This window comes from Colius striatus, chromosome 6 (genome assembly GCF_028858725.1).
Source record: "Colius striatus isolate bColStr4 chromosome 6, bColStr4.1.hap1, whole genome shotgun sequence".
In the NCBI taxonomy this organism is placed as follows: Eukaryota; Metazoa; Chordata; class Aves; order Coliiformes; family Coliidae; genus Colius; species Colius striatus.
The window spans coordinates 734,184-749,899 of NC_084764.1; the positions used below are offsets into that span (position 1 = coordinate 734,184).

The window sequence follows — 15,716 nt, forward strand, 5'->3', positions numbered from 1 at the left end:
GCTGCTCTCCTGTGTGCTGGCCTGGAGCCACAATCTTCACTTCCAAACCGCAGGCCGCAAGTTCGCCAAGGGCACACACTGCAGCTCAGGCCAGCACTGTCACAGCTGATACCGGACTTGTGTCAGGATGTGTAAACTGGGTTATGCTGGTCCTCTAAACGCCAACTGTAGCATCTACTGTACAGTCACTTTTCCTCTGCTCTGTAGCTCTTTAATATCCAATGTTCTCCCTTTGCAACAGTCAGGGAATGCCAACGTGGCTGCCTGATGTCACAGAACAGAGATCAAGCTGATTTTCATGCATTCTCTAACAAAATAACTTAGTCTAGCTCTCAAGGGGAATCTGTCACAGAAAGACCTAACCACCACCCATCTCCTTCTCCCTACGTAACAGACAGGGCTGTGTCAGGCAACAGGGAGCACATAGGTTGGCATTACCATCTGTCCAGGACTCATGAATGGATGCCTTCTGCCGGAACTTCTCTGCCAGGTGATCCAGCCGCTCTAGCCTCCGGATCTCATTCAACAACCACTCCTCATAGCCCTTCTCAGCCTGCTCTAGGCCACCCCAGGCATTGTTTATATCCTAGACAGCAACATAAGAACAGGCAGGTTACAAGACTGGAGGGAAGATGTATGTTGGCGTTAGTGCCCGTGAGCTACACGACTCCAGCTGGTTGGAGGCACTGGAGGTCGGGTTGTGCAGACAGGTCGAGATGACGAAATGCCAGACTTAAGCAGGACTAGTAGTGTCAGGATATTCCTGCCTGCACCAGAGTCTCTCTTGAAACACTTCCCCACGTGAGCCTTTAACAAAGCACAACCATTTTTCAAATAGAACAAAAATAAGAGGCACCCAGACATCTCCTCAGAGCCTTGGGCTCCTTCAGGTACAGGGAAGCAACAATCACTTCACCGTCTCTCATTATGGCCTCACTGAACTCTATTCTGTCGGGTTCCTACCACAGAACAGCTGCTCACCCTGAAGGTGAGGCACGCTCAGCCACCCATGGGCAGACAAGGAGCCTCATTCTTGAGGCATGGTTGGAGCACATGCAAGCAACTTCCCCCACTCACCGAGACCATTTTCCCTTCTGAAGGCATGAAGGCTGGCCTGTTGCTGAGCCGCAGCTTGGTCTGCAAGGTGTTGAAATTGATCTCAAGTTGGCACTTCTCCTGGACCTTGGGGGGCTTGTGCAGGCGGCGGTAGTCGCGGAAGTCCTCCAGCTTCTGCTGCATGGCCTGCATGGTGTTCTCTGGGGCCCTGTTCTCCAGCCAGGGGATGGTGCGACGGATCCACTCCAGCAGCTGCAAGCAGCAAAGACAAGCCTTCAGCTGACAATTGTGTTGAAATCACAGCTGCTGCTCTGATCTCGCTGGGGACCGTTTACCTTTATGTTTGCTGTCGGAAGGGTTCTGCCACCAGCAGAGCTTGTAAGGAAAAGCTTGCCAGCTTTTTCAGAGGTGCTCTTGTTTGTAACGAGCAGCCTGCTCCCCACCACCCTCTGTAGCACTGCTTGCTGCAGCACTGCCAATCCAATATGCTTGAGGCATAGCTTTCACACAATCAGGACCAAACTATGTCCCCAGATTACACTAAAGCTATGAGTTGTTGAATAACTAAAGGATGCTGTAAGTCATTATCTCCAGAAGGGTCTGATAGGAGAAATCAATTTCTTGCCTCCAGTTACTTTTCCCATCCAAGCTTCTGTGTTGCTCCTTGGATGGCCTTCCTTAGCAAAGGTATCTGAGGAGCTGGCAAAATGCTAAAGCAATGGGCAGAGCATAGTGTGAGTGGAGTACTGTCCTGTGCTTGTCACACCAGGCTCATGGGCTGTCAACCCTGCTGTTGTGCATCCTCACCTCACATCTGTCCTCCACAAACACACCCCAGTTCACGTTTGGTCACTTCTGCAGCTTCACAGCTGTCATTCTGACAGCCTTCTTGGTTAACCAAAGCAGCCTCCAGCTTGTCTCTTACACAGATTCATTCCATCAGCAAATGCATATTTCTTTCCTCAATTACCCAGCCTCAGCTCTCTGACCCAATTCCTGACTTGTGCAGCACAGAATTTGTATGGAAGCTGGTAGGAAGCTGTACAGTCCTAAGGAACACAAGTGAAACCAGACTGAATTTCCTTTAATTCTAGCATTTCTGTGGCTGCTCTTAATAACCTGTGACACTCGAAGCTGCCCCTTGGGATCTTTCCATTGTAAAGCACATTGCTCTTGCCTTAAAGGTAAGTTCAATCTCTTCTCAAGCTAGAAGGAGAGAAACAAGACTTTCCCCAGGGCAATGTGGTCCATCAGCAGTCCCTGTGATCACCTATCAGAGTTAAATGCAATTCCTTTCCACATGCCACCACCCAGACACCACCACAGACACCTACATCACTGGCCAGCTTTTCATAGTCTTCCATGAGCTGTTCATTCTCCTGGTTGACTGCCAGCACCTTGCAGATGCGATTCGCTGCCGTCTCCGCCTGGCCGAGACAAGAAAAACACAAAGGGAAGGTGTGAAAAAGCCCACCAAACCCCAAACCCGCAGCAAAGCTTGCAGCCCAGCTTCCTGCTACATACCTGCGGGGAAAGTCTGCTATGCTTGGCTCTAGCAGCCTGGCTGTGCTAGGAAACACCTGTCCTGACCCCTGCGCTCTCTGCCTCACCCTCTGTAACCATCCATTTCTCCCTTCTCAGGTGAACACACTCCTTCAGAATTCTCTGCTCTGCTCCTCTCACCCTTTCCTGAAGCTGCTCCTACAAAAGGGCCCTGTTTTTTGCCTCCTACCAGAGAGACCTTGGCTGTCTCTTTTCAGAGACAGAGGCTTTCTGCCACCATCTCCCCTCGCCTCACCAGCATTCACAGCTGCAACTGAGTAACTGCTATCAAGCTGGTGAGACTCTACGTGCTTTCACCCTAAGAAAGAACTGCCTACACAGAGCTAATTCATCGACTGGACTTTGGGGAGTTCCTGATTTTGCTTGGAAGACAAAGTGGTAGATACTCCTGTTAACCTTGAATTCTGCCCAGCAGAGCTGTGCTCCAGCTTTCCCTGTATTTCTGGCACTCACTACAGGGCCACCTCCTCCAGCATCTTGCTGCATGACACCTACCATGTATTCAGGGTCTTGTGATCCAGCTGAGAAGAGGATTTTTTCCCTCTCTGGGTAATGTTTCTGTTTACTGTCCCCAAACAAGCCTCACCAAAAAAAAAGAGCCTGTTGTTCCTACTTGGGTTTTGATGGGGTTTTTCCTTCATTGCGGGACCACAACCTTGTTCTCTCAGCAGGGAGCTGAACACGTTAAAACATGAAACAGTACAAAGCAAGGATCAGAAAAATCCCAGCTATGAGCTCAGGAGCAGCCAGTCTGCCCTGGAGTGCCCTGCTTGTGTGTGGCACGGGGAATGTACAGCAGGCAGGTGCTTGCACACCACGTACCTGTGGGCAGCAGCTCCCTTCAGCATTATCACGGTAGGTGCCACGCCACAAAACCCTGGAGGATGTGCCCCTGTGATGGGTGCCAGCTGTCACTGGTGCCTGGGGAAGCTGCTACAGCTACACACAGGACCCCTGTGGAGTCCTCCTTACAGAGGCAAAGTAGAGATGGAGAGCAGAGGGCAACTTGCCAGCGCTACAACAGACCAGTTGTGAATGCTATGTCCTGCCTTTAAACCATGTGTAGGATGGATGCCAAAAGAAGTTCTGCTGAGCTTATAGCTGGCAAGTGTCAACCTTTTTCTAATTTGAAAAGGCCTTTTATTATCTGTTTATTCAATGTCCAAGGCCATCTGAGAAAAATCCTCTAACTTCTGCAGCAGATGCGAGGCAGCAAGAGGAGTAATAAAGGCACAGGCTACACAGTGATGTATGGGTTGCTAAGGTCCCAGGGGATCTGGCAAGCTTATTCATTGGTAAGAAGCCGTAAAAACATATACTCAGTCATCTGTCCCTTCACTAAAGTGAGCCAGCTAGCAGAAACACATACATTTAAAACACAGAGGGACCTGTGCAGGAGAAACAACAATTTCTTGTTAAAACCCCAAACCTGCAGCAAGTGCTAGTAATGGTTACAGTTAAGAAAGCTTGTGCATCGATGTGTTCTAACTACGCTCTGTGCTTTAATGGAGTGGGGTTTGACATCCAGAGAAAACTTTATCGACGTGGGACTAAACAGTGTGTCCGGAAGACACTGCCATGCCCTACCATGACGTGCCCAGTGACTGCAGGGAACTGGTGCTGCCAAATGCTCGTCTCAGTCATCCCAGGAGAGAAGATCCCTGCACACTACTTCTCCTTTTTACACCCCAGGAGCCCACTGCGGCAGCAGCCAGCTGTGCAGGGCGCACCTCACTTTGCAGAGGCCTATTTCCATGTATCCAATCACAGATTTCCCCCAGCTGCCCAAGGTGTTTAATATGTTATGTCTACGTGTTGAACACCTGTCCAAACACAAAAGCCCTCTGGATGTCAGCAATTGTGACATTTTTTGCATTATCCCAATGGCTGAAGCACAGAGGCTTTCTCTTCCTTACCAGTAGTTGCTTCCCAATGGTACTTGCCTACTCCAGACCCCTCTGTGCAACAGCGTGCTGCTGCTGCAGCAGCAGGGAAGGATCTGTGGCTACTATCACCACTAATATCAAAAGCAAAACGTTACACTGGCTTGCAGAGAGCAAGGTAGGGCAAAAGGCCCCCACTGCTTCCAGGTACTCTCCACAGAACCCTCCCACACTGCTGATCTCTGGTGATGGCAACCTCGGTGAAACACTTTCATGCTGCCTCTCTAGCTCTATGTCTCTTTGCTGAGGAAGGCATTCCCACAGTGTGCTGTGTGGGGAAGGTGCCTGCCTGTCGCTGTCCTCTGGCCTCAGAGGCCCACTCCAGAATACTGTAAGCCAAACACAACCTCTTAATGAAACGGTAAGACATTTGTTAGACGTTTGTCACCCCAGAAACCAAAGTTACAAAACGTTAAGCTGACCAGTAGTTGCATGCATTTAGTGTGAAAGTCAGAAGCAGTTAGAAAACAAGCAAACCAACCAAAGCAAGTATACCTACAAATATAGATATATATAAAAAGAAATGGCATAAAGAAAAAGCAGCCATCTACACACACATGTCAGGCTGGGGACCCTGTACCTTCAAAGGCTCAGGATAAGAGAGTGAAAGAAGCAGAAAGCGGCTCGTGGGACCTTCCCCTTCAGGACTGGTGGCAGTAATGAAAAATCTGAATGAGAAATGGAGCGATATCACAGTAAGTCACCTAACCATGCATGAGGCAGAAACACATCACAGTCTGGGCTGGGGCTTGTACTCACTAACCACTTTGCATTTGCCCAGGGGTTCGAATCAATGTCACTCAGCAGCTGGCTAAGGTACGGCTAGGGCAGCCCCACAAAGGAGCTGTGTCCCTCCTGCCAGGGCATGGTCGAGTTCCTGGACCATCAGGACTGCTAAAAAGTTAATAAATGATTAGATCTCTAATCTTCCCTGTAAGCCAGTTAGACTACATGGGATTGAAGCTTTAATAACTAGGAAGCTCCATCTGTAGTTCTTGCCCCAGCTACTTGTTTCAGGTCCTGAGGCAGTAAAAGGCTTTTTCAGTTATCCCAGGAGCCCTATCATCCACCTAAACTGCTGATGAGAGAGAGCATGGGACCCGCTGAGCAGGTTTCCAGATCCTGGAATGAGTGCAGGGAGAAGAGGAGGGGACCGGTGAGGGGCACAGCTGCCTCTGCAGCAGGCCACAACCCTCCTCACATTGTGGTTTGCACTTTCCTCAATCTGGAACTGTTCAGGTTAAGCTGACAGCATGGACCAGTCCCTCAGGGGCAGCTGGCAAACAGCAGGCCTCATTACCAGGCTGGCATGAGTTCTGAGACTACAGTCTTCCTGGGCAAGTATCAGCTGGCCAGAGCTTGCAGCCTGGCCTAAAGAGTTTCAGACTGTTCAAAGAGCAGAAAAGTCCCGCCAAACGGGCAAGTCTGACTGCACTGCTGCGGGATGCCTTCCCAGCCCTGTGGAAACAGGACAGCATCGCCCAACTGATGTGAAAAACAACACAGAGAACAAAAAGCTTGAAATAAAGAGCTGCTCCCTGGAAACTACTGTCTGCGTGTGCCCTCTGAAAGCCAGCACCAACAAGGTATCTGCGTCGATGCTCTGGCCAGAAGGTTGACTGGCACGAGAGACGGACTCCTCCTGGAGCTGGGCAACACAGGGACTGTGTCTTGAACAGAAAAGGCCTATTGAGAGAAGGAAGCTGTGTCTGGGGGAAAGAGGGAGATCTCACATCTGTTTGAACGTGAAGAATGCAGTCCTCAACTTTGGATTTTATTGTTCCAAAGACTACACTCTGGAATTAGCAGTGATCTTGTGGAAAGGCTGCAGCCCAGCCAGGCTATGCCACGGGATGAAAGGATGGACCTTCTTCCTCTGTTCAAAGGACTGCAGGGAAACTGCTCTTTGGAAGGAAGTTTGCCCAAAGGCAACCTGTGACTGGTTCCCCTGAGGACACAAGTCCCAGTGCCAGGCAAAGAGACTTTAAAGAGGAAGCAGAAGAAGGACTGAAATGATGGAAATGGGCAAAGCAAAGAGAAATAAAGCATTTAGGTGGTTTGGGAAACAGAGGAGAACGACCAGGAAGAAGCAAAGAATGGAGAAGCATCAGAGTTTGGGAAAGTTCCTGGCAGGGACGGACTCTGTGGCTGGAGCTCCAAGGTGCTACATAAGCAGCACACAGATGACTCGGCCTAGGGAGAGGCCACTGCCCTAGCAGGGGCTGAGTGGGGAAGGCAGGATGGCAACTCAAGGACAGGCTGTGGCTTCCTGGAGTAGGCTGACTTGGCTGTGGTTCTCCTGGAGGCCTGGCCAGGATGATGCCCACTAGCCACTGGAAGGGTGCTGTCTCTGTCAGAGCAGACAGCGGCTCACTTGAAAGTGATGGCCTTACGAGATGCTTTCTCCACCGCTGGGGTGTGAAACTGGAGGCAAAGAGCAGCTCAGGCCTGCCTGACGGGACTTTGTATCGCTGCATGCCTTGGCCTCCCTGCAGAGCCCTGCTCGGGGCCGCTCCGGAGCGTCCCTCGGTGCAGAGGAGCCGTGGGCAGGGCAAGCAGGGGAGGGGGTCGGTAGCGGTAAAGTCTCACCTTCTGCGCCCCTGAGAAGGCGTGGTAGTAACATGAGACATAGGTCATTATGGCCTTCTCATCCGGCCTTAGCGTGCCTATAATATCTGTGCAGAGAAGGAAAAGAGGTTGAAAGGATAAAGTAAGAAGCAGCACACAGAATAAAACAAAACAGTCATGGGTGGCGTGAGAGAGGGGCAGAAAACTTCCCACCATGCACGCAGGACAGGCCAAACAGATTTCCATGCGGAGAGCTGGGATCAGAAGGTGGCTAGCAGCGTTGGCTCCTGGCTCAAAGCGGCACTCCTCCCTCCCTTCCTCCCACGCCCAGGCCTTGCGCCTTCCTGGCCACCGAAGGATGCCCACGGGTTGTTGGGGGTTTGGATGCCTGTGCTCAAGGCCTGTCTGGAGCTGGAGCTGAGAGCCCTCCTGTGCCCAGGCGGGACGTGCTGTGCTCCGCGGCCGCTCGCTCTGCGGAACACACCGCTACCAGGCTGCACCCACAAAACGTTTTCCTGAAGTGACTCCGTTACCAGCAGGGAAATGGCCAAGCCACACACAGCGAGGACTCAAGTGCCCGATTTCCAGCGTGGTGGGTGAGAAAAGGGGTAAAAAACCAACACAGGAACGGAGCCGGGCAGCTCGGTCACGGCAAGCAATGCTCTGTTTGCACAGCCACCATGGACAGACTCGCTGGACGTGCTTTGTAAGCCCCAGGTGAACTGTGGCTCAATTTGTGGCATAACTTGAGAAAGCAGCAGGTTCAGACCTTGAAGCAAGGGTGTGAGGACCTGTAGCATATGTAAGGTAAGAGGCCAAGCTTTGGGTATTCACTGAACCCTTCATAAAAGCACTCAGTCGTGTCTGTTGCTCCATCTTTGAAAAAGCTAACAGATACGAGCATTGTTTGCAGGGGAGCAGGCTGCAGTGTGCCGCTGAGCACTGCTGCTCTGTGCTGCTCCACACCTTTGTGAGCCCATCACCCCAGCTCAGACCTCCCAGGAACGGGGGTGCAGGCCCTCGGCTGTCAGAGCGGCAGTTGGGAAGGCAGACGGAGAAGGCAGCGCTACCCAGTCCCTCCGGTTCGTGTGTGTGTGCCAAAGTGCTGTGGAAGTGTCATTGGAACGACAACTGACTACAGGGGAATACGACTCCTGGCTCCCTTGCCCCACATATTATATCTGGGGCACCACTTTGAACCAACAGCCAACTCTACCAAGAACATAATAATAAAGATGCCCGTAGCTAGAGAGGAGAGAGAGAGAGAAAAAAAAAAGGTCTGGACATTAGCAACGGCACCAGGTGTGCTCTGTGGAGGGAGCTTGGAATCCTGTGATACCTTCTGGGCTCCTGAGAAGGCGTGGTAGAAGCTAGAAACATAGGTCATGATGGCTTTCTCGTCAGGACGGGCAGTTCCAACAATGTCTGTCAAAAAAAACCTCACGTTAAGAGCATAATCAAGTGACGGGAGGAAAGCAAAGGAGGAGAACCACGACTGTCCAGGAGGCTTGCTGGGGCATACGCTTGTCACAGCAACTCCACAGGGCTTCCCAGCACTCCCCAGAAGATGTGTCTCTCTCAGAAGCCAGGATCATGCTCCTGGTTCCCCTCCTGGCCTGGCTACTGCAGCCGTTTGTCAGCGTGTCTTGTGCCACAGCACTTCTCCATCCTGAGAGCACTGCTGGGAATGGTGAGTTTAATCAATCCAAACGTGCCTTTTGTAGACATGCTACACTGTCATTCCTCCATGCACCTATTCAGGAAGGATGTTTTATCTCCCTTCCTTTCCATGCCTCCATCCTCCACTTCAACACAATGTTGGCTTGTATTTCAAAAGGCCCTTTCACCAGTTTCAGGGGAAATTCAACACCTCCAGAGATGAGAATTAACGGCGCAGAGGGTGCACGTTAGCTCCACTCTGTGAGGGAGGAGAGTGAACGGGAAAGAACAACAGGAGCTCCTGCAAGGGGCCCTCTTCATCACTGCTAGCTTTGCAGAGATCTGAAGCTACATCCACTTATTTTGGAGGTGGCTGTATTTCCTACAGAATGCCAGGAAGCACTGGAGCCTACTCCAGCAACCTCAGGCTTTGTATGACCTCAGCACGAGGAATGCAGAGAAAGCAAGACTGGGGATGGGATGCTACCTAAGAATACGAACGTCCTGGTCACCCAAATACAGGTTCACCAGGTTCAGCTGTCTTAGCTCCACCTTTCCCCCTTGCTCCTCTCACTCTCTTATTCTACAAAAGCCTTTAACTGCTTCTCCTGTCCAAACCAAGCCTGAAATACAGCTTCTCCCACTGAAACCAGCTGGTTTCAGGCAAACAGCCAACAACCAGTGAACTATTTCAGGCTGTCGTTTGTACTCCAGAGTTACAGTCTGGTGCCAAGCTGGTCCTGACAAGGCTCTGAAAAGTAATCCTCGCTTTCCCAGTGGCCTCAGGGAAACAGTCAGTAGGCAAAAGCACCCCTAAACAACATGGATCTCTGCCTTGGCCTCCAGGCCCAGTGAGTGAAGGATCTTCGTGCCCAATGCTTCCGAATAGTGAGGAAGCAGCAGTTTATAACACCAATATCACGCCTCCAAAAGGAACATCACCAGCAACATCAGAAAGAGCCCAGAAAATCAACTCTGGAGCAAAAAGAGTGCAGACTTACATCATACATAACCCAGCATTAGGCCTAATTCTTGAAACAGAACACTTGAGTCTGCAGCAGACACAGCCAGGTGTTACTCATCTCTGCCCGGTGTGCCAACCCCGGGTTAAGATCTCCACACCAGACCGAGGGGCACAGCAGGAAGAGGGCGGCAGAACAGGTGATTCGTTATTCCAGTGCCACTCCTTCCCTACACTTGCAGCACATGTGGTGATGGAGGGAGCATTCAGAGGTTACTGAATTACTGTACAAGTCCACCTAGAAGAAGTGAGAAATTCCTCGAGGAAAAGCAAGTGACAAGCCACCGGGTTCTACTTTACCTTCAGCATCCAGCATCTTGGGAATATCCAGATATTTCTCGGCCACATCAAAAGCTGTGTTTAGGTTAGTGAGAGGATCATCCTGGGAAAGAAACAGAGGCAGAGCATCAGCATCAATTGTAACAAGGTACAGAGCACTTCTCTCCAAGCAGAGCTACTGTGCTTGGTTTGGTTCAGGTAACTGTGCCATCCAGACAACGTTACGTGTGGATCCTCATGCGGCAGGATGAAATAATGAGATTCCTTTTGAAAGCAGAGCCTGGAGACTCATGATAGGATAATTCACACAAGATCCACGCACTTGCAACATGAAGGGATAATCAATTTTCTCCTGAACCTAGTTTTAACTCAAATGAGGTTCCCACCACACTGAGAGTGAACAGCCAGATCTCCCTTTTAGATCTCCTGCCCGTATTAAATCTGCAGTTCCCGTTTTAAAGAGCTGCAGAGCAGTGGATCTGTCACATCTAAGCAGTACCAGAATAGCAACAACGTCTGCAAGGGTTGCTGTCCTTACTGTACAGTTTGTTGAACACCAGTTGAGTGGGAGGAAGAGAAATATTGTAACAAATCCCCACAAAACAAAAGATATAAAAAGCACATGTTTTGCCTTTCTTCCCAGGTGCTGCACAGGACTTGTCGCTGCTCAGTGCGCCTCCATTCCTCTCTACATGACAAACCTGCTGCTGTGGCAGGATGCACTTCAGCCACAAACATCAACACACAGTAATCAAACCCTAAACAAAGTTAAATGTGACTTATCACACCTCAAAGGTAAGTAGATATCAAAGAGCCACACAACAGAACGTGAAACACAGATGCCACTGGAAATGAAAGACCTCTGCAAGTGCTTCCAGCATTCAGACATAACCACCAGCAACAAGACACCCACAGGAGACCCTGTATTGCTGCAGATCCTTGATACACTGATCCTGAAGGATCGATCCACTTCATGGGTGACAAACATTTGTACAACCAGTTTCTCCAGCTGAGACAGGAGGCTTCTGCTGGAGGAAAGGCTGTGCCTAAACTGTGTTTAGTCACCTTGTCTGCTCATTGTCTTTGGAGAGAGGAAGGATGGGGTGATACACTCCATATTGTCATTTGTGCCACTTACACTGAGACCCACCTTAAACATTAGGCAATCAGGAGCATAATTACTTCACTGCCTTTCTAGAGTCGCATCCATGCTCCGTTTCCTTTCTATTGGTGATCATGTGCCTTTGCTTATTGCATTGGCTTGGAAGATTAAGCTGTGCCTGCACTCTAATCAAACAGGCAATTTCCTTTGAATCCACCCAGCATGAAAGATGAAGCTAGGCAGGCTTGGGCAGACAGGATAGGGGCATGATGGAAAGTTCCTTTATGGCACTGGTTATTATGTAGCCCTCAGATTACAGCCTTGGTGAAGCTGGGAAACGGAGTTGCTCTGAAAAGCAGTTTCCTGCAGCACTTCCCTAGGAATTAATGCATATAACAGGCTGGCATCCCATATCAGCATCATACTGCTTCGGGTCAGCGTCTGCAGTAGACAGCAACCTTTCACCTACCAAAGTAAGTCACACGCTGAGGCCACTAAAACAGACACAACCAGTGACCCACATTCACCTGCTGGTCAGTATTGAGCGAGTCAACCTTGCACAGGCATCCTGTGATGAAACTAGCAGCTGTCACACATGGCAACAGCTCCCATCTCTGTGACAAACAGTACCTTAACCCTATATAGTACATTTTCAATGGTGACTACATCAGGTATATCTATATCCACCTCTTCAGAGCTCAGCAGCAGCGCAGGCAGGGGGGTTTTACTATCCTCCAGCCACAAGGAACCCTCCTATGCCACGGACTTTGAGGCTAGTACCAGTTCAACTTCAGCCTACTTGTCATCTCCTGTGCCTGCTGTGGAGAGACCTCTGTGAACCCAAAGTGTAACCACAAGGCCTCTTTGAAGAGGTAGGACTAGCTGGTATTTAACACACGCTGTTCATGATGTGTACACAGGGCCTCAGCTCCATTCAGGAAGGGAAAGTAACAGCTTTTCTTTCACTCAAGAGCAGGAGCACCCAGAAATGCCAAGTGGCAGCTCCCTTGCCAGTTTTCCCCTTGACCATGTGCCTTTTTCTACTTCTGTAGAAAAGTCACGGCTGTGTACCAGAGTCCAGCCTGTGCTGACTGTGAGCACCATGGCACTGCCAACACCCTGCCAGTGTTCAGTGCTAACAACTGACCCAGCTGAAGCAGCTGCCTGAGGATCTGTCAGCCTCTCCTGGAGGAAAGGGAGGAGCAAACTCACTGCACACAGCTTTCCTATCAGTTTGCAAGTAACACCACCAGAAGCAGCATTGCCAAAGGTTAAAAAGAAAATTTAAGCTGGAAATTGGGAGAGGTTTCCTGATGGGAAAATTACTGGGCTTGGGCACTCCCAAAGGAAGGGCTGGAAGTCTTGACTTGTGGGAAACTGGAGACACACTTGGATGAAGCCAGTATGCTTCTACTTCATATGTAAGAAAGATGAGTGATCACATAGCCCCTTGAGGAACAAAGCTAAAGATAGGGCTAAAGACCAGCTCCAGCATGAGCAGAGAGCTAAACCTGAGCAAGACCCTGTAGAAAAAGCTTCACCCCTCATGGGCAGTGGAGCCGCTCATCATAAAGGTGATGCTTCTCTATGAAACCTGCAAGGTCTCTCTGGGGACGCGTCTTAAGACTACAACAGGGTCTCAAACCTGATGAAATTCCTCCAAACTCTGTAACGTTGAGTTCCATCCCATTGTGCACAAGCTAAACATTATTTCAAATCACCTATTTAAGTTAATCCCTTGAAAAGGAATAAAGTAACAAAGACTGGCTTGGCAGGTCCAGGCCTTGCAGTGCATCACTGCAGCACCAGGGCTGCAGCACACTCCAGGGGCCTAAAGGCAGCAGAGCAAAGGAAAGCCAAGTCACCTGTCCCTGAGACAGTACCAGGGGCAATGGACATAAGCCAGGACACAAAATGTTCTACTTAAAAACAAGGAAAACATTGCTTGGTGCTGAGGGGAGGGAGCCTGGCCCAGGCTGCCCAGGGAGGGTGTGGAGGCTCCTTCTCTTGAGGTTCCCAAACCCACCTGGACACGTTCCTGTGCCCCCTGATCAAAGGGAACCTGCTTTAGCAGGGGCTTGGGCTGGAGAAGCTCTAGAGGACCCTTCTAATCCCCTACCATTCTCTGATTCTCAGAAGCAGACAGCCCAGAAGAGCACTGACCAGATGAGGTTCTGCAGAGGTGTCTCAGTCCCCACTCTGCTTACATGAGCACAGAAATGGCAGAGACATGAAGAGGAGCAGTAACTTGTCAGGTTCTATCTGGGCCAACCACAAGGAAAGCTGTAGTTTTCCTGTGGAGGAGTTGCACGATTTTAGCAGTGGCAGACAGCAAACCTGCCCTAAACAGATGCACACCTGGCACATTCTCTGCTTTTGCTGTCTCAAGACTACCATGGCTCCTCTTTTTTCACCACAATCCTAACTCACAGGAGGAGTCTTCTCTGCTCCTGCAGCTATTTCCAAATCTTGCAAGCACACAAGGTTTCCATGGCAATTATTACAGTGTGACATTAAAAAAACCCCATTCTATTAACTAGCAATCAGGAAAGGAGATGGAGGGGGAGGAAAATTGAGAACAAGCAAGCAATTACTACACATGCCAGAGCTGAAGATGCCATGAAAGAAACCCAACTGGTACAACCCATGTTTTCAGGAATAGCTGTAATAGATGCACCCAACGTGGCAGCACACAGACCAGGCTTCTATATGGACTGTGTTATATGAGGGGGTGTCTGAGCCACCAGCCAATCATTGTGCTTGATACAAAGGCTTTAGATGTGGCTCACAGGTCAGCTACAGTCAGGAGTAAAAGGAGGAAGGGAAATCCCATCTTCTGCATGTCTCTCAAATGCAGACCATGAGCTGAATCTCAAGGTCCCGTCTACAGTGAGACGAACAACAGCAGACAGACCTGCATGGAATAGAAACCATCTGACCAAATAAGCAGCTGTGGTGTCAGGGAATCACTGACACCAAGCTGGGCAGGCTTGCACCTTTTCTTTTGGGGTCTAGGCTATACAAGCAACTTCAGCTAGGCAGTGAGTGCAGGCAGGCAGAAAGGAATTGTGCTTGCTCCACGAATGTAGCTAGACTAGGAAAAACATCTGGGAACACAAACTCAGTACAGAACTGTGCTGACAAAAGGAGTTCCCGACTTTTGGGAAGAAGAGCTAACATCCACTGCCAATGGCACAGGCACATCTGTGTGTCTGTGTATACAGAAACACACACACACAACATTGCCACAGGCACACACAACTGATGTCATTCATCACTCCAGAGAGCTGGAAGAGATCTGGAGGTGGACCTCTCATCTACTCTCCACTGTGATGGCTGCTTCCCAGCAGCCTTTCTTATGTTTTTCTCTGCAAGATAAATCTCCTGCAGAGCCAGGGACGATTCAAAATGTTGGGGTTTGCTTGTTTTTAAAGGAAAGGGGAGAGGGGGAAGTAGGCTCCAAGGAGAAGGGCAGCAATCAGTTGAATTGAGCTGAAGGGAGGAGAAAGAAGTGACAAAGGAAACAAGTGACAGAAATAGCCCAGGCAAATACTATGCTTTGGAAGGTGCCATGTTTACACATTTTACAAACATGTTTCAAAGATCTAGCATAAAAAAGGCAACTTCCCATTCAGCTCACATCAACTGCCAGAGCTAAAGGCTCTCAGCTAAGTTCTTCCCAGCTGTTTGCTCAAGATTTCAGCTGTGGAAGAGTTTTCAAACATGCATTTAATCTGATGCCTTTTTAGAGTAACTGAGGCAGAACAACAATAAAAATGATACAGAATGCAGTCAGAAGACTGCAGGAGGGCAGAGGGAACATGGTGAAGGATGGGATCAAAGGCAAGTGGAGAACAAAAGATGTTAGTTCCCTTTAACCTTACTCCATGGAGGACAAATAAATCCTTTCCTGTCTATATTGCTTTTGGCTAGGACAACCACCCTCTCTTTTACCTTAAAGAGCCTGCAGACAATATGACCAAATAACTTTCTTTCCCTCTCTCTCCTTTTGCTTGGGATTGGCTCAGGGCTTTGTTGATAACTGTGGAGAGCACTATAGCATTTACCCAGCTGGATTTGACAGATGCACATTGCTTAGCTGCTTTTATTTCCCCAAGATCAAGCACCGAAAATGTAGCTCTAATAATTCCCTCTTTTTATTGCTACTGTTTACATAAACAAGTACAGTCTCTCCTCACTGTTTATTCATCATGTGCTGACTCCAGACACTAAAACCAATCAGATAATATAGTTGACTCTCACTCTGCAAGACAGTAAAGATCTGAAAGGTTACTGCAAAGCAGATCAGGCATTGTAAAGTTCACTGCCTCAAGGATGCCACTAATTTGATTAATGCCCTGTCCATTTGCACAGCCATCCTCGAGTCCAGGTCTATCTGTGACAGGTCTTTTTGCACTTCCCCAGCTCATACTGAGCACACAACGCCCTTTATAACTCCCAGCCTGTGGATCAGCCTGATCAGATGGTCAACATATTTGTCTGTTAGCTCCAGCACCAACACAGA

General features: G+C 49.5%; 1 protein-coding gene across 3 annotated transcripts in view; it reads right to left on the reverse strand.

The window, feature by feature from the left end:
* Positions 1-15,716, reverse strand: part of ACTN1 (actinin alpha 1) — a 76,240-nt gene that overhangs the window by 14,739 nt on the left and 45,785 nt on the right. For all 3 annotated transcript variants that reach the window (XM_061998799.1, XM_061998797.1, XM_061998800.1), the window contains exons 7-11: positions 10,111-10,192; positions 8,470-8,555; positions 2,391-2,483; positions 1,078-1,308; positions 439-586 (exon numbers count right to left, since the gene is read on the reverse strand). In XM_061998799.1, the coding sequence (XP_061854783.1) occupies positions 439-586; positions 1,078-1,308; positions 2,391-2,483; positions 8,470-8,555; positions 10,111-10,192 (640 nt within the window). The remainder of the gene's footprint in view (positions 1-438; positions 587-1,077; positions 1,309-2,390; positions 2,484-8,469; positions 8,556-10,110; positions 10,193-15,716) is intronic.